This window comes from Synchiropus splendidus, chromosome 6, assembly GCF_027744825.2.
Source record: "Synchiropus splendidus isolate RoL2022-P1 chromosome 6, RoL_Sspl_1.0, whole genome shotgun sequence".
Taxonomy (NCBI): domain Eukaryota; kingdom Metazoa; phylum Chordata; class Actinopteri; order Syngnathiformes; family Callionymidae; genus Synchiropus; species Synchiropus splendidus.
In genome coordinates, this window is record NC_071339.1 from 12,519,459 (window position 1) to 12,538,579 (window position 19,121).

A 19,121-nucleotide genomic window follows, 5' to 3' on the forward strand; every position below is an offset into this window, starting at 1 on the left:
GCGGCCACACACATAGAGGAACAGCGCACCTGCAGCAGACGCTCTACATTCACTCCTACAAAAGACTATTTTAAGGCTTGGAACGTATCATTTCTTTTTCCATTCATCGTAATGGGAAAAATTGATTCAGATTTCGAACAAATCGCTTCTCGAACGGCCGTCTGGAACGGATTGTGGTCGAGAACCGAGGTACCACTGTGTGTGTGTGTGTGTGTATATATATATATATATATATATATGTATATATATATATGTATATATATATGTATATATATATATATATATATATGTATATATATATATGTATATATATATATGTATATATATATATATATATATATATACTGTGTACTCAGTAACTTGAAGTGTACATAACATAATATCTCCAATCATATATGGAGTTCATTTTCAGTTGTGCTGTTTCTACTCCTTATGTTTTTGCTGATTGTGCAACTTGCTGTTATTTGTTGTTCAGGTTCAGGTTATTACTTTCAATTCCATTTTTTGGTTGATACTGCACCCACAGGATCAAGGGCTCGGTCTTAATAATATCAGTGGACAAGAAGTAATTTCTGCTGCAATAACTCTGCTCTCTTTAATAATATCTTGTTTTCTTCACTGGGACACAAAACATCTGGAGCTGAAGGCCCTTTTTCTCAGTGTCACAGTATTAACCAGTGACAAACCAGAAAACTCGACCGCATCATAATGTACAGCAAAGCTCAAAGCGCATTTGATTGTGATGGGAAGGAGGGAGAGTGAGGACGCAGGGGGTGAAGGAACTGCAGAAGGACTGCAAGACACATGACGATACATAGTGAGACGGTAAATACAGTGATAAACTGCAAAGTTCAGCAAGCCAAAATACTGAGCCTCGTCACATCAAACCGATTAAATCACAGGCATTTTATTGACTTTAAAGCGCTCAAATTCCGCTGTCAGCAGCTACTCCCAGATAGCTGAGAGAAGAAGCAGCAGCTGAGACCGGCTGTGGTGTCGGAACTTTGGATACACGGGTGAAAACAGTACATTTTGAGCGCTTTAATGTCAATAAAAGATGTTAGGAGTTGATGATACAAGTTCAGAACATTGCCCAGTTTATTTCCTGTGTCAGTCTCCGTGCTCGAGTTCGTTTTCAAACCTTGTTTAGAAGTAGAACTTTCTACAGTTCAGACAGCACCGCTCATAGACCACTGCGGCTTATGTCTGAACAAGATTTATTTTCCCTCTTAAATTTAGTGGCTGCAGCTGATATGCCGGTACACTGTATAGTTCAGTATTGTATTGTATTCAACATTAATTCCAAAGTTGTCTGAGTCGATGAGAAGAAGCTGATGGGGGGGAGTTGAAGCTTTGCTACAACACAAAAACCAAATGTATCCCAAAATTGAATTATTCAATATTGATACGGCACACTTTATTGATATGGTTTTGCACCATGAACAACTGCAATATTTGAGTAAATTGATATTTTCGTACACCTCGAGGAAGTTGTGAAGTGAGATAGATGTGTTGGATAGTAGAGTAGTGTATTTTCTTCTTTATCCAAAGAAGTCTGTCGCTGTGGTGCACCCCGATAGTCCCATCGACACACACCGCAGATGAAGATTCTGGCTCACCACCAACCAAGAAGCTCATCTCCAAGACAGAAATCTCACATGCACCCGATAGTCCCGTCGCTTAGTTCTAGTTGGGAGGAGTCGGCTCTCCCCACACACATTTTGCTCATCAGAATTGAACATATTTAACACGATTGTTAGCCCCCCCCATTTTCAGTGCCGATCAGTGGGACAAATTCACACACCTGTGACACAAGGATTCTCTTGAGTTACACTTATGAGGTGTTTACCATCCTTGGTCAGGAAGAAGCAAAATCAGGATCACAGCAGCCCGATTATCGTTGGCATGTTTCCAATACTCCTGACATGAGAAGCATCGTATCATAAGAGTGAGTCATTCGGCCGCTTGGTCACACGCTTCTCACCTGTACCTGGTGGCGGTATTGATTGTTGATAAAACGACAGTATAGTGGTTGTGATTACAGCAGTTTGTCCACCTCTCCCACTGGATCGAGGCAGAGTTTTATTAAGACGTGCTGGTACTTTGAGAGTCATGGCTTAGCGATTCCTAGTCGGGTGATTCATCAAAAGAAGAAGGCCACAACGGCAGTGAGGATACACACACACTCAGGGATCCATTCTGGCTTTTATTACACTAATGGGACATGGAGTCAAAATAGTGCTGCTGCTGCTGCAAGGATATGGTTTTGTGAACTAAGGCAAGGAATAGGCTTCTTTTGTTTTGCCTGTGTTTGGAATTCAAACCCCAAATGTTTCTTAAGGTCTGCTAACTGTATAAATTGCTCAGTTTGTGAGTTAAATATTCAAATTCCTTCACAGGGCAACAGGGGTGGAATTAATTCATATACCTTGGAAGAGGAAGTGTTTCTTTTCTGGCTATGGCACAACACAAAACAAACCAATCTCTTACTCAAACTTCTATGGGCTTCACAACGGTGTTGTATCTCAATCTCAGAGTCAACAGTAAAGAAATAAATAAAACATGCTATGGTAAACTAGATAGAAGTTTGTTGAATTAATTTGGATTCATCTTGAATATTGATCTGCTGCAGTGCAATATGGGAGTTGTAGTAAGAGGAATCACAAATAAAATGTGAAGTTACATAAAGGCCTTGGTGAAAAATCAAAGTTTTTCCTGGTATTTCATGAGGGTTAGGCATTCAGACAAGGGTTGAATCACAAACCTGAGTATCTGCAAGTTTTATTAGGGGTGCACCGATTGTTGCCCATTTTTTGGTGCACCATTGCATTGGCTTTTTGGGTTTTGTTTTTCTTTTTTCCATCACTGAATCAATTTTTTTTATTACACAAATCAACTGAATAACATCAACAACAATGTATAGAAAGCATTGCAACTTTTAAAGCAAAATAAATTACAAATAAGCAATACAAAAGACAAAGTGTTCAATACAAAATAAATGTTTTATTCCCTTTTCAATGATCAATGACCAATGACCAGATTAAGAGTAAAGTAAGATCTGTTCCATTTGATGATAAATACATAGGCAGGATTTAAATTTATGATTTTGATACACAAATACCCTAATTTTTATTTTATTTCACTATTTTCATTTTTTTATATTATTTTTTATTATGGTAATTTCTATTTTGACAAGTATTTGCTTGACAAGTTATTTCCATCAGAATGGCATTTACCAACGGGTTGCATTTACGGTTTTAATTTGAAGTTCATTTTCAATTTCTTTCATTAAACAGTGATCTCGCCAATGGCTTGTTTTCTCTCTTATCGTCCTCCCCATTAAGTCGGATGTTAAAGACAGCCTGCTTTTGGAGGCATTGATTTGAATTCAACTCATGGAACCACACAATGGCAAAAGGGCAGCGGACCTGCTTCCAAAATCAATCGTGGCAAAACAATTATTAGACTTAGTCGATTCAGACAATCTGTTGAACAGCAGAGGATGCAAAGTTTCTCCCTCACTATTTCAAGCTAGAAAGGCAGTGAGAAACAACAGAAGCTGGCTGGGTCTTTTTATTTAGTACTTCCCTTTATATTGAATATAAAAAAGAGATAAATTACAGTCATTTTTAAATCGCTTGTGGGCTTCATACTAAGATGTAATTACCATGAGCTATTGCTTAATTATATATACCAACCTATTGCTGGAGTAGAGTTCGCCATCTCTCATTTTGGAGTCATGCCTTTTTGTTTAATGAACCAAAGTGCCCAAGCTAAATATTTAAACTGCAGAAAAAATTTCAAACTGCATGTTGTTGGTGAAAACCATGTGAATTTGTGGGTTTATTTATTTGGCAATTGAATTAAATATGAAGCAGATTTGGGTTAGAACCCAGCTCTGGGTTTTCAAACCTCCAGTCTTTTCTCATGCAGGGTTTGTTTCTACGCGTCCTCTCACCATCTGTCCGTCCCCTCCCTTTGATTTCTGGCTGCTTCAGGTGAAGACTCGAACAGCGAGTACTCCTCGGGGAGCGGGATTCTCCTGTCAGACAGCAGAGAATCGTCCTTGCTTCGCTCCCCGTCTGCCCACAGTTGGGAGGAGAGTGACCACCGAGGATCCAGCGCCGGGGGAAGTTTGTGTAAAGAGGCCGCCTGGGTGGATGCCGAATCACATCAGAAAGAAACACCTGCTAAACCTAATGAGGACTCAATTCAGAAGCACTTTGAAGTTCCACATCAGAACATACTAGGCTCGGTTGCAGACGAAGAGTGAGCTGCTTTGTTCAGCTCAGACTTTTGTCTGATTTGGTGTTTTGATGATCGGTGTTCAAGTCAGTCTCAGGCCTGCTCAGAAGCGCTGTGTTCAGTATTCATGCAGTGACTTTTTTTTCCTCATAAAAGGATCTGTTTGGTGCTCAAGAGAGTGAAATGAGACTTCCTGCTGATGATGATTTGCGACATTCAGGTCAGTAGTAAACCCAACTAATAAAAGTTGGATACTTCAGTCTCTTGAAAAACCTGAACAGTGTGTTTGTTTTGTTGTTGTTGTTTTTTACCCTCCTCAGGAACCCAAATGTTTCCAATGCTTTGAATGCAGCATGAGTGAGACCTGGCTGCCTTGAAGTTTTCATGTTATATCTAATTGTTCTTGAGTGTGACTGTTGTGTTTTCCACAAATCTTTACATGACCTGTCAAAATTCAACAAGAGACTGATATATAAACTTGCAGGACCTCTTAAAACACCTATCTACCAATGTTTTTACTAGTAGCTGAAGAGACTGGTTCAGGTTTGTTTGAATCGATGTATCTCTTCAGAATATTCATCGTATTGGACTGACACATTTTTCACATTAATAACTGCAAAACCGATTTTTAAAAAGAAACCACTCTACGCAGTAGTCACTTTAGCTTTACATCATAACCAAATGAGGAACTTCACAGCTGCAGGCAACAAAGGGAATCTTTTTTTGAGTCCAGGATCCTTTCAATGAACCAAATCTCTCACATTCAGATTACTTATCAGGTCAGTTTAATGCGATATTGCAGATTGCTGTAAGCGATCAGCATCCAGTCAATGAATGCAATATTATCCAATGTATTTGCGGACTTGGCAGAGTGGTTAGTTAAACTGGAGGCGTGGTCTAGAACAAGACAACAAAACCCGCCTCTCACTCCCGATAAAGCAGTTTGAATATGTCATTTTTCCTGTAAATACTTGAATATTCCATCAAAAGGAACATATTCCAGTGCTCCAGAGGGAGTGAGGAAGATAGTGACCCCACACATTCAATGCATCAGAATGTCATGTCCTTTTACACTTGACCATCACCATTTATCAGAGCTACGTTTTTCATAGCGGATAACCAAAAAGTGTCATGACCTTACTCAAATATTACTTAACTGAGGAGTGTTATCGCTCAATATAAGGAGTGGGGAGTCATGTTTTATTTTTATGTTACAGTACACAACTCCTGCCAAGGTCCAGATGAAAATAAAATGTTCCTGTGTGCACTGCCTTTAGTCCCATAGATGGTTTTGAAATCAAGCACATGAAGATAAAATGCTTTGTTGAGGACTGAATGTTTTACAGCTGCTTGTTTAAATTCCACTCAAGTTGTTTTTAGTGTTAGTATATTCCAAAAAAGATTACCTTTTGTAAGAACATTGGAGTGTGTTTCTTATGATGTTTTTAAATAAACGTTTTCAAATCAAGTGCCTCTTACAATGAAAGCTTCCAATTACAATGCCTTGTTTCATTATTGAATAATAATGTTATGATATAAAGACGGCAAAACAACTTTTCTGGTGTGTCACCCATTTCTGCCTTTTTTTGTTTTTTTATTCTTTCTCCAACTGGCTATGAAGTGAACATGGCAGCTGCCGAATGGAGGACCACCTGATGACCTGCTGCCTGTGATGTACGTCCAAACGCAGTCATCTCCTTTATCTTCCAAAAAAAAACAAGGGATCACAATGAGAAGCTCGCAACAGGACTCTTTCATCAATATGCAGGAACTACAAAGAGAAGACAAGTGTGAGTGAGGAGGTAATCAATGTTTTAGCAAATGGCCTTTTAGATATTATGATCACCCTTGATCAACACAAAAATACCTCTTTTGATCATGACATTACTTCTGAGGCACATCCGTAAATTTCGATGCCTTTAAAGTTCTAATGTCACCTATTCCTCTGTGGCTTTGTTTTAAAGGTTTTTCCATTTTTTCATTTTTCTTTTTTTAGAGAACTTTCTAGTTTAATGATGACCTGATCAATATTTTATAATAAGTATAAATAAGAATATACCTGCAGAATATGCAAAGAAATGATTTAGAATTAAATTTAAATTTCAGCATTTTTTTCTCAGTTGTGTTTGTTTTGCATTATTGCTGAGAAGCAGGCTGTTGAGGCGACACACTGTGACAGAAAACAGAGAAGAAAGAATGGTGCACGTGCTAAAACGCTCGAGCACTGTGTCCAAAAACTACAATACTAACATGACGAGCCAAAGAAAAACGATATCAGAGTCGTTGGTGTCAGAAAGGGAAGAGTAGTTAATGTGTTCATTTTTCAAATCCCTGGTGGGAAGAATGTACACTACGTTGTCGTTCGCCATTTTTGTTTTGAAGCGACAACTTTTGAGGTCAGATAGGCAGTTATATGACATCATTTATGACCATGATGTCATAGTTGCTTGACTTGACCGACACTATCTTTAGCAGTACACATGACAATTTTTGGGCTGGTTTTGTCCCATTTTTTCCCCAGATTAATTTCTTTCTTGTGAGATCATCCTAAATGATAATTCAGTTATTCTTCAAAATGTGTGCAAGGCATGCGTCCGATGCTTTCCACATTTTGGGTCACCATGATCCCGTCATTTCTCCTCTTACCACGAATTGTGCAAAGAGAGCGATGTCAACACGACTGGTCGACTCAGACCTGTCGGCCCTGGCGATGTTTATTCTCCACCTGGCACCTTTCTCTCTTGGAGGACGAGCATCTAACAAGAGTGGTGTGCTGTGTTGAGTTTATCAGGGTGCAACACAGACATTCCAGTTATCTTCATGTGTGAGATCTGACAGACCATCAGAGCATGTCGCCGTCTTCATTGGCAGGTAAGGACTTTACTCCTTGATACCCTTGCTAGTACGAAATCAGATCAAGTTAGCCAACTCCCACACATCTTCCTGTCTGTTTTGGAGTATTTTCTGACTACAAACCAGCAGGTTCTGTCACAGGTCCTCAGTTGGTTGGCAGAGGTGATGAATAGTCATTTTACTGCTTCTTTAAACTCCGTAATAAATCAAATTATACAAGACAAATCTCAATGGGCTCAAAAATGTTCTAAATTCCAAGAGTGTGACCTTGCTCATTCTTTCCAAACTGCGGTCTAACTCCTAACTTGCAAAGCAAAGAAACAGCTAGCAGCCTGCTAGCATCACATTATGTACCTCCATTTACTTAAAAATTGGAGCTCCCCACTTTTAATAGGCCCCATGCTGACCTCTCCTCTCTCAAATGTTCTACAAATAAGAGGATCTATATCTGTCGAATACAAATGAGTATAAATGCTTTGGTGCTCCAGGATGGGGTTGAATCCTCAGAGGACATGAGTAAGCGAGATGGATGCGCTTTGAAAATGTGGAAGAGCCCCGAGGTGTTCTATACGTTTTTGTTTTTTTTTCATGTCGCTTATTGCAGCCAGACGCACAAGTAAATCAAACCAAAAGGGCCATGTGCAGTGGCACACGGTTGATTTTCCATTTCACCTCATTTATCCGGAGATAGAGAATATGTTGACGTTAAATCATGAACAATTACGTGATCAGATCACATGGATTCTGTCACATTCTCTCTATACACTATAGATCTATGCTGATGCGTCGACTGGTCTACTGCTCTTCCCACAAACTCACAGTGAAGAAGCCGTCAATAAGTGTTGTTTTCAAACCGGATGCGCCTCTAACTTGACCCCGTACCTTCACGACAGAACAGTGGAACGTTCCTCGTGTCGGACCCACGATACCAAAGATTGTCCGCACTGCAGAGCTAACGGCTAACGTGACATCTCACTTCAAAACTTTGACACTCGTAGACTATAGAAGTTTGCTCTGTTGTTTGAAAGCGGGCTAAATACTAAATACAGAACCAAATAAATGCGCTCCAAAATGTGAAGAGAGAAAGAACAATTATAGTTATAAAGTTGAGGTGAATCATGTGAAGGATTTGTCTTGAAATTCCCCGAAGTAGAAATGAATCATGCAAAACTGATTGTGATAAAATTATTTAAAATAATGAAATCTTGATATATTTTGCCTACCTCTTTCTGGGGACATTTTTAAACATTTTTAACATGTGAAGGTAGCTGAGCCAGTAGCGATATTGTTTCTCAGATTAAAAGGGATTTTCAGATGGACTTTTGACAAAGCACAATTGCGCTTTTGCCGATGTTCCATTGGTGGTGAGCCTGTGTGTATGTGATGTTTGTGTTTCATCCACATTAGAAAGGTAATATTTCACTGTATGGGGGAAACGTGAAACACTAGTCTTTTTGGTAAACAGTGCAGCAGTTCATGCAGCGCTATTTTTGTGGCGTTGTCAAGTCGCACTTGTCCACCAACCTGAAATATTCTGAGGCTATCTGACCTCTCGCTCTCGACATGCAGCACACTGAGAGGTGTGGTTGGACTCATTCCAAATCTGCAGCTTTTCAGTGGATCAGGTCATTTTTTTGTTGTTGTTGAATATGTAACTGGGGCTGGTCCAGCTTTGAAATGTCCTTCATGGTGAAACACTCTACACCTGCTCTCAATTGTGGCAGCTGCACCTCGACCAGTTCAGTGACCTACACCCGTGTAAGACTTGGGAATGGCCCAGTCCTGAACCCATGAGACGGACACTGTTGAGAAACCGCAGCATGTATTGAATTAGGCAATAATATAATGCATGTCTATAACTTATCATACACAGACTTGTAGCTAGCTGTGGTTAAACTTGCTGTATCCTCATGGCCACTGTACAGGCATACGCACAAATGTTCAAAGGAAAGTGCAATAAAACAGCTCTTCCTCGGTCCATTTAAGTTGAAGTCTGAGAGTCAGTGGGATGGTTTGGACTTATATGGGATCTTACCGCCGAGTGTAAGGTTTATGTGATTAGAAATAAATTGGAAAAGCCGCGGGGCAGTCAGAGATGGGATTGCAATACTTGGGTCAATGGAGCTGTGAGCTTTCGTTAGCCACAAAGTGGAAACACACCTGTGCTTGTTTTTGTTTTCCTGGAGAGTGTTTCAGAATTAATGAATGTTCTTCTTCCCCTTGGCCATCGAGCGTCCTGCCAGTTTTCAAATTACTGTGGTTTGGTATTTGTGGTTTGACGTGTGATACTCCAATGGGCCAGGTTTGTGATGCTCGTGCTGTGAGGATGCAGTCTCTGTGTGGATGGGAGCGCCCTTCAAATCTGCATGTTTACTCAGCATTACGAGATCAGTCAAGTCTATGACATCACCTGTAAGACTTGCACCCTCTGCTCCTGTTGAATACATGCAAACAACTATAAAAGCAGCTGGAGCTCCTGCTCGTACACCAAGTCAAAAGAGACAAAACAAAAAAAGGAAATGAAAAGTTCATGTTTTCCTTTTTTTCATTGCAGGTTTAACGACTATCTCTTTCATCATCCAAGGAAATCAATTCTGCTCTTGAACTGTAAGATGGTGGCAGAATACACAAGTGAGTTGCTAGGAAAAAAGTGAGTGAGAAATAAAACAGACTATAAATACCAAATTGAACTCATTTTTTATGGTCATCAATGCTAATTCAATGTGTGTGTGTTGATGGGTATGTTGTTCCTCCTTTTGTGCAAAATACTCAATGAGCTCTGCTTATTTGGATGAAGGTTTTAACCCCTGCTGGCCAAGAAGATAACTGCAACAACATGGTGGCTCGGACACCTCAGCCTGAGGTTGGTTGATTCTGGGGCACCTCAGGGAACTGTCCTTCTCAATTCAGGCTTTACTCAGGAATGTCTTCAGAAGCTCCCTCGTGATACTACAGTAGTAGGGCTATGTAGCAAGTACCTGATGATTCAATAAATGCTCTAAAAGATGAGCGACTGCATCAGCAACAGCCATGATTTTGAGGAAAACATGGCTGTTGGCTTTGTACCACTTAAAATCTGCGGTTGACAGGCTCTTCTCTTTGGATTGAAGCAACATGAATCCAGGCCTGAACATTCACAAGCTTTCATCTGTTCCGAGGAGCAGAAGGGGAAAGTGGAACTGCCAGATGTTCTAATAAAAATAAATAAATAGTAGTGTCTCACTATCAAGTATCATGCGGATTTTCTTACACCCCTACACACTACAGAGGATCAGTGGCGATATACACTCAGCGGTGAGCGGATAACTCAGTACCAGGAGACCTCAAGTCCTGCAGACGTTCCAACCAACATGACATTTGCCGAGACCAACGGTCTGTACAAGCTGATGATGACGACTTGCTGTGTCTCCAGCAGTGAAGAGGACTCAATTGAGAGCATGTTGACCACCTCTCTGTGATGAACTGTGGGAGATAGAGAGCACTTGAACAGCTATACCACTTCCACAGTGCTCTTTTATAGTTCACCGTTAACATGTCTGGGAACATGAGGCTTTATTGACGGAACGGCTTGTTTATGCTGCGGGGAATCCTGATTAAAACTTTCAATACATCTTCATTACTAAAGCCTAAATTCATCGGGAACAAATAGATCAGCAAACTGCTACTGACCTCTTACAGCTTCCTTGCTTTCTTTCATGTGGTGTGGATCTGAAACCGGACGAAAGAAGGGAAAAACACGACGGTAACTGGAGGCGCTAATATTGAGACATGGACAGTGAGGCTGGTGGGGCCCCTGACCTCAGGGTGCGGAGGTATGGAGACAGCAAAGTCGATGTTGAACATCCTCTCCTGCCTCTCCTGGGACTGTATCGTCTCCAACCAAGAGCACGGCACCTGCTGCATCTGGTCTGCATCGGAATCATCCCGCCATCTCAGCAAACAAGATATTATACCTGTGACCCTGGAGCCTCGTCTGAAGGAAGCTCACCAGAAACTTTATAATTCTATTCTAAATCATTCTTACAGCAGTCAACTCAATTATTCATCAATTTCAGGTTACATCCTGCTGTAAATCCACAGATCACACTGGTTGACCTGAAGAGGTGCCACACAGCCAACTATTCCTCAATGGTATGATTCGCTCTTCACTGCATGTACTTCAAGAAAAAGGCGGTGCCATACATTCGTACTGAATGCAACTTGGCAACACTTGTCGAGCTATTTGCTCCTTACTCCACTGCCTCTCAGTCAAGAAAGTAGGAAAATTTGCTTGGGTTTAAAGTTAATGTCCATTGACTGTAGAAGTGGATTAAAATGACATAAATAAAAAACAAAATGCATTTGGACACCATTGAGTCATGAATTCCTGCAACCACTCTCTCGGTTTATCTAGCATGTGGTGTAGACGCAGCTTGAGTCCGGATGTCCCGTGTTGTCAGTGTCGAGTCTGAATTTCTCTCCCAAAGTCAGACCAAGATAAAACACATGTCCTCAGCTGCCTTTTTAACATAGTCACTGGTCCATTGGCAGTTTATCTGATGACTTGCACGGGATGGATCTGGCCACTAGGATTTTACAACTCACAGCTGTAGATCAACTGTCTTGGTTGTCACATTGTGATGTAACGCCTCCACAGAATATCAGCGTGGCGTCAAACTTTTTGACTCTATAATTCACATTTGAAGAAGCGGTCAGACAACCCGCCGCTTCACACCAGTTGAGCAGCTGCCTGAATATTTAATTCTTCACAACAATGGGTAGCGAGAGAAAGGTCAAGTCTCCGGCGGCTGAACGTGAGGAGTCGGAAATGATCAGAAGAGATTTGTCTTCCTCCTCTGTCTGCTTCGCTGCGTGTGAGAACATACCACTGCTTGAACCGCTGGTGTTACTCTTAGAGAGGAAAAAAAAACAGCTGCTTATAAATCGGTGGATGTGTTTGATATCGATGTTTAATGAACAGAAACGCCACTATGATCCGCCGAAGTGCTTCACGCTGAGAGGAAGTGCACTCCTCCCTTTGTCCACGGCAATTTCACTCCACGTTAATTGGCACGTTCCTATCTAATCTCTGCATTCCACACACTTGTCCCCACTATTGTAATGTAAACTACCGTTCTAATTCGGGAGGAAATTGCTCCCTTTGTGTTGGCTGAGGCATCATCATCCAACAGCCAGGCCCTCCTTGTCACTTTAACTGCCACACGACACACCAGAACGTCTTCAGCGCCTCAGCGCAGCAAAGACGCTGTTGTTAGCGCTCAAATAAAACAAGACCATTTTATTTCTTACGGTTGTTTGCGTTACGGGAAAGTCTTTGAGAATGAACTTTTGGCTGTTTCCTCACAGTTTTCCAGATTTAATTGTAATTGTGCAGTCGGGTATTAAGTCGGAGACAAAACGCCGACGAATCTTTCTCTGCTCTGGCTCACAACTCGCCGCACTAATTATGCAAGTGGAATGTTGCTGATGTAATATTGTTTGGGAGGAAAATAAGTCCACACTTTGATGCACTGTCACTGGCGGATTGTTGGTTTAATTGCAGCTGACGGTGTGAAATGATGTTTTTGCAGTACAAGTTTGATTGTTAGAACTTTCCCCTCCGATCATTTTATATATTCTGATCCGACATGTATTAATTGCAAACGTTAAAGATTGTTAGGTGCGAATGTCACAATCTGTAATACTACAATAACAATGGGCACATTTTCCTGATCAAACTTCTCATCAAAACCATCTCCAATGTGTGCTACGTTTTTCTCTCTTACTGGCATGTCAGACTCCATGAGCCTGTGACTATGTGATAAAAAAAATGTATCCAGTTGAACAATACTGGGGTGGAGGTGGGGAAACAACCTTCAGTGACATCAAGTAGGAAGCAGTACAAGGATCCCTGCGGCTCAAACAGGCAATGAAGCTTGGGTGACGGCTTAAAATCTCCCTATTTCAGCGTCCTAAAGTTGATAAGTGTTAAGCGGAATTCATATTTTGTACCGTGTCAAGTCAAATAAACCGGTTTCTGATGCACATTTTATAAATGCCTCATCCTGATTTGAAAGCTTTGACAACATCCCCACAACTGGCTCATTGTAAATGATCTGGAATTTATGAATTCATTTTCTACTATAAAACCCCGGCATGCCAGGGTCGTGGGGGATGGAAGCCGCTAAAAAAAATTCCCCTCTCACTTTAAATTTGTATATCAGTTTTGCTTCGGTCGTGTCAAATATACAGTAAATAAAATGTTTTCACTGTTGACGGAATACAGCTAAAGGAAGTGTGTTTTTGGCTTGTCTTGACTGGCTCCACTAAGTTTAAAAGGGCTTTGACTGAAAGTTAGGTAGGAGAGTTAGACGTAGCTGAGAGACAGTGGACATGTTGGATAAAGGTTTTTGGCAGTAGGTTAAAGAGTAGGGGCAGGCAGCCATTGAGGTTGTGACTGAAGTGCACATGAAGAGAACAGGTGTGGCCTTGAAGGATGATGAAGGTAAAAGGTGGAGAACCTGCTGAAGAAAATTACAAACTACAGAATGTTTCAGTTCTTCTCATTGTGTTGAGTTTTGGCTTGTTTCAAAACACTGCAGCTAAATCCTGGAGGACGGATCTTTCTGAATACACAAACACAGCGTCCTCCACCTTAACTTATCTTGATCAACCTCCTTGGCCACACCCCCCCTCCATCTGCTCACTTCTTACTAACTTCTAACACTGCTCCTTGTCTTTGTGTTAGAGCGACTGTAGATAAGGCCACGTTTACATGATGACAGCACCAGTGAAAGCAACTGGAAAAGAAAAAAATTCTCACCTTTGGAAACCGTATCTACATGGCGTCGGTTTGACTCGGGCAGAAATGGATGATGCCATTGTCGTATCTATACCAGGTTGTTGAGAGGAAGTATATTTTCGGGAGGTCATTAAGGAACAGCACACAAGTGCAGCACAGCCATGGTAACAACGAGAGGGGTGTTGGTGCTCACGCACGATGCGTTGTTGCCTCGACTCAATGTAACACTTTTCTGTGTGGGTGAGAATCATCGCAGAATATGTAAGAGAGACTAGTGTATCGTCACTAAGGCCGCCATTGTTGTTTCGGTGAATACAGTGTGATGACATGCCCCAACTGGGACTATTTCCAGTGAAACGTTTCCATGGTGACAAAGTCTCCATTGTCCCCCAAAGTTCCCACTCTGGACCCTCTTTCCACTACTCGACCTCACTCCCATGCCATAATATATTGACGCTGGGAGGGAGGACGTGTCAGGATGGAATCATTGGAGAAAAGTGTCAGGTGTGATGTGTGACAAAAGGGTGTCAGCAACGATGAAAGGGAAGGTGTACACTGTGGTCAGGCCAGCAATGTTGCATGGTTTGGAAACAGTGGCACTGAGGAAAAGACAGGAGGCAGAGCTGGAGGTAGCAGAGATGAAGATGCTCAGGTGTTGAGGAGACAAAGTCAGAGAGGCTAGATGGAGATGGTTTGGACATGTACAGAGGAGAGAGAGAGCCAGTACATTGGTAGGAAGATGTTGAGGTTGGAACTGCCAGGCAGAAGGTGGAGAGGAAGGCCAAAGAGGAGATTTGTGGAGGTGGTGACATGAGGTTTGTAGGTTTGAGAGAAGAGGAAGCAGAGGACAGGGTGAGAAGGAGGAGGATGATCCGCTGTGGCCACCCCTGAAGGGAGAAGCCGAAAGGAAAAGAAAGAAAGAAAGGAGGGAGGATATGTTGCATTCCAATTTCAGGATTTTATATTTTCATCTCCGTTTAAACAACCCCTAAACCATACACCATGGCTGCCCTCACTGCTTCCCTTCCACTCTTCTTTTTCAGATCAGCCCTGACAGCAAGCTCCACCTTCTTCTCCTCCTTGCTGCTTGGACTCTCCTTGCATGTAATATTAGAGATATTTTTGAGTAAAGGCCCATTTATGCTTCCTTTACGTACTAAATTGTACCTGTCCGTTTCAAACCATGTTCCTGTCACTGATCACATACTTCCATGCGTTCTTTACGTTGGTATTGTTGTTCATCAATATTTCCACCAGGGGGAGCAGCCCACAGTCAAAAGTTTATGACAACAACAAACCAACTGTGGCAGAAGTATTGATAATGTACATGTTGTACAAAAAACAAAACGGTTAGACAATTAGACAGCCTTTATTATCCGTAAGCTTTGCAGAGACGTGCACAAATATGAATGAAAATGAACACAGCGTGCGGACAGAAATCTCCTTCCTGATTCATATGTAACATTGAGCATCAAGCATAAATGGACCTTAAGGCTTCATATTTTTGGTATATTGATTTTTTGGGCTCAAAATGACTGTGATGTAATTGTCTATTGGGGCATTCAGTGGTCAATTTGTCTTAAGCTGGAACAAGACGTCAACATTTTGGGAACGGGATGGTTGGACTCAATTCAGTTTCAATATCAGATGAATGGCAAGTTGAGGAGGAAAAAAAAATATTGTGTGACAACACTCTGTCTCTGTCTTCATGTTTGGACCTTGACACTCTCAGAGAGTGAACAAGCTTGCTCTTTTCCTCACTTCCTCGAAAATTACATAAACATCGCATAAACAAACAAACAAAGCCTGAGCATCAAACCAGACGAGCCCAGAAGATTTTCTCCGAAACTAAAACAAACAAACCCAAATCTGCTTTCAGTTAGAAAAACTCAGTGAAGTGTTCCTACTTATGCTGTTGTCTGTTTTGTTAAAAGTGCTTTCATCATGGATGTTTCTATATAGACAAAGGTAAGCACTCGAGAATCCCATCTTCAGTTGAAACTCCTGGGCTGCAACAAAGTGAATTTACATTTAGAGCTCAAGAGTTGTTAAGGTGTTCTTTGAAGTTTTGGGAAATAGTCTGTCGCATTAGATCACAGCGTCACATCTTAGACTGACTTATCGTTGCAGTGGCAGTCATGGTTATCAAAAAATGCTTCTAAAAATTACACTCTGAACAGATCAATTTGTGTTTTAAATGTGTTGGTCCGTCTCATTTCTGAAACAACTGCTTTGGCTGTGTTCCCTGTGTGACTGTTCTCATAAACCAAAATGTTCCTTGATTCATCCTGTGTCAAACCCTGGCCTTCTTTCTTCTCTCCCTCGGGTTTTTCTGTTTTGTTGGAAGCTTTTTGGCTTTTTGAGTCTGATAATAATCTTAGCAGCTCTTTATTATCACTCTATCTATTATGTTTCATCAATCTATGGTGAATGAAGAGTCGGTCCAGTTCTAGTATCAAAATGATATTAGGTTTTAATAGTTCTAGTGTCTGCAAAAAGAGCCCCTAAAAACACATTTTTGCTTGAATACATTGTCTGCTTTAACCCTGGACTCAAACAGTTTGAATAGTTTTGAATATATTAGTTTATTTTTGTCCAGTTGTGTTTTTTGTGCTCAGCTCTCCGGCTGGTGAAGAGACACCTCGCTCAGCAGGAGTGTGATTCACTTTTAATGAGACGGAGGTCAGTGAAGAGGGAATCAGCCGATGTTGTTGATACACTAGTCACCTACAATTCATGCTGCAAATACAACAATGAAGTAAACATTTCTGTGTAATGAATTCTGTCTTTTCTAAATGAATAATTCAGTGCTTAAAACATGTAAAAATAGTCGATTATACATTCACCATACATTTATTACCATGAGTCACATGGCAACTGAAATAAGGAAGTGATAAATACATTCTGAATGTTTACATTATCTTCATTTTAATGTTTAAAAGTCTGGCTCACATTTTTGCGTTGCATCATCTTTTCTTATTTGATGCCCTTCATCATAAATAGCCACTTACTTTTACTAAATGTTGTATCCTGTAAATTTGTTTTTATTAACATGTCACATCTCATACTGTTTATTTCAATATTTTATCAATTTTAATTTCAAATTTTAATTTAATTTTTTATATTTCATGTATTTATTTTCCACTTCGATTTATAATCAATAGCCGTAGCTTTCCCCTCACAATTGTTGATGTTTAAGAAATGAATTTGCTACTTTTAGTCTTCCAATTGCCTAATTTCTTAAAGTCAAATTGAAGGAATAAACAGTTTGGTTGCATATGTACCGTATGGTTTGTTATTTGTTGTAATATCCCTTGTGTCTCCTGGTGAAAACGAAATGAGCCAGAATGAATGAAAAGTGTGGTCAAAATGCATCATGACGCAGTTGAATAACTGTTTCCATAATGAAGTATTTTGAGGCTCGTGGGGTGTTTTTCAGTGCACGAGGTGTGATTTTCAGATTCGGAGTCCCTCCTCATCCAGACTTGGCTGCTCGCAGATAAACGGCGGCTGTTTGCTGCGTTTCGACGCACATTTCTTCCACAACGAAGGACGCAGCTGTTGGAGTCTCTCCGTCCGTCCGCGGCCACCGCGTTTCCACATCTCGCGAACTTTTCAGTGACGGTGATAGAATCAGATCCTGCTGTGAGGACGTTTCTGCGTAAATCTCGGCGCGTCTTGACCGCTGCTCCTTCGGCCATTGATCTTATTGTTGTGATTTGGTGGCCACAAGTTCACCCAAGTTGATCTGAGCGAAGAACAGCTTCAGAACCAAGGACAGATCCGCACCTTCGCCAGGCAAAGACAGTCGAAGTAGAGACGTCTGACACCTGAGAAGCCGCGCCGCACCACAGACCTGCGCTTGAAGCAGCTGCTGCCAGGTAGGTGAATCGATTTATCAGGTGATCTGTCAAACACCGCTCCAAACATTTGTTTGTTTTTGCGCACATTCTGAGCGACTATTTGGCGACGTGGTGGAGCCTTTTGTGCCTGAACGTCTGGCACAAAAAGCGACGAAACAAGTGTATAAAATGTTTTATTTCTTCGTCAATAGCGATCAAACACTTGTGCAAAGTACAGAGATCAAGTCAAGTGTAACGACTGGAATCTATTGTGCACGCTCGTGAGTATTCGGAAAGCTCTTTACGCGCACCTATGCTTATATGTTGGGGGAAATGAACGCGTAAATAAAACTCCACCCGAGGAAGTTTCATGAAATATCGCGTGTTTGCGAGCCAAGCGGGGAGATTTGGGTTTGAATGAAGCGCTGATCCATGTTCAAATCACACTCGGAATGTCCTGGCTGCCGCGAAGCTTCCTAATTCTCTCAGCTGACGAGTCCAGTTGGAGGGATCAACTGCAACCTGAGCGTAGATGACTGGAAATCAATCACTTCTGTCAGGATTCAAACGACTTCCATTTGTTTGCCTGACACCAAATTTGTCATTTAACTGGGTGCTATTTTATTTAGGAGACATGGTTTGGAATGATGATGGGGGATTATTATTATGATTATTAGTTATTACTATTTAAAATATTTGAATAGGCTCCATTTGTGAATATTGTTGTGGTAGAGACCTTGAAAGAACTGAACAGGTAAAGGCCAAATGACAAACTAGAAAAGCAGACAAATAGCAATGGCAGGATGCTGTAATGTTCCGTCAACTTGCTCGCACAGCACACACAAGCAGGAAAAGGAACTCACGCTGCTCCTTCTACACCACTGAGACAGATGAACGGTTAAAGGATTCATGAATCCAGTCATTCAGAGCGCCACCAGAATTTCAAAAATTCCAAACCCTCAAAACATCTGAGACATATTTATTGACTTTCATTTGTCGTGAGATGCAAAGAACACAGGCTCTGATTCCAAGACCCTTTTGTTCTCCAGCTATGGACTTCTAAACTTCTCAGGTTGCATGATGTACATTTGATACAAAAAAAAAATGGATAACTGAAGATGTTTATTCATTCTGGAATCTCTCCGTCATATCACCTTACAAGTTGCAGTTCAGCTCTGTGAAATTGCGGATACCTTAGTGCACGTCCCCTGACAAATGCTGGGCACCTGCCTATATGATCTGGATGCTTTATTGTTTTTCCCCTTCCTGGGTCGTGTTCAAGAGCTTAACCCTTCACCCTCATAATAAAGTCCACAACAGCAGGAGCCAGACAAGCCTCAAGATCCAAGGTTGTATTGTAGGGGTGGCAGTCGAGGAGGTGAAGAGGTTTATCATCACCT

The 19,121-nt window shown here is 41.2% G+C and overlaps 2 protein-coding genes across 14 annotated transcripts in view; both read left to right on the forward strand.

The window, feature by feature from the left end:
• The window catches only part of LOC128761115 (testis-expressed protein 264 homolog), a 38,169-nt gene extending 26,763 nt beyond the window's left edge, over positions 1–11,406 (forward strand). The window contains exons 4-8 of one of the 13 annotated variants that reach the window (XR_008414907.1): positions 3,999–6,047; positions 7,037–7,116; positions 9,653–9,729; positions 9,896–9,961; positions 10,824–11,406. Coding sequence is in view for 1 of the 13 variants with exons in the window: in XM_053869057.1 (XP_053725032.1) it covers positions 3,999–4,273 (275 nt within the window). In the remaining 12 variants the exon portion in view is untranslated. The other 12 variants (XR_008414909.1, XR_008414911.1, XR_008414902.1 and 9 more) reach the window with 12 other exon arrangements.
• Positions 11,407–17,350: 5,944 nt separating this feature from the next.
• grm2b (glutamate receptor, metabotropic 2b) overlaps positions 17,351–19,121 on the forward strand; it is a 30,834-nt gene continuing 29,063 nt past the window's right edge. Inside the window, exon 1 of the mRNA XM_053868348.1 lies at positions 17,351–17,760. The gene's annotated coding sequence lies outside the window, so the exon portion shown is untranslated. The remainder of the gene's footprint in view (positions 17,761–19,121) is intronic.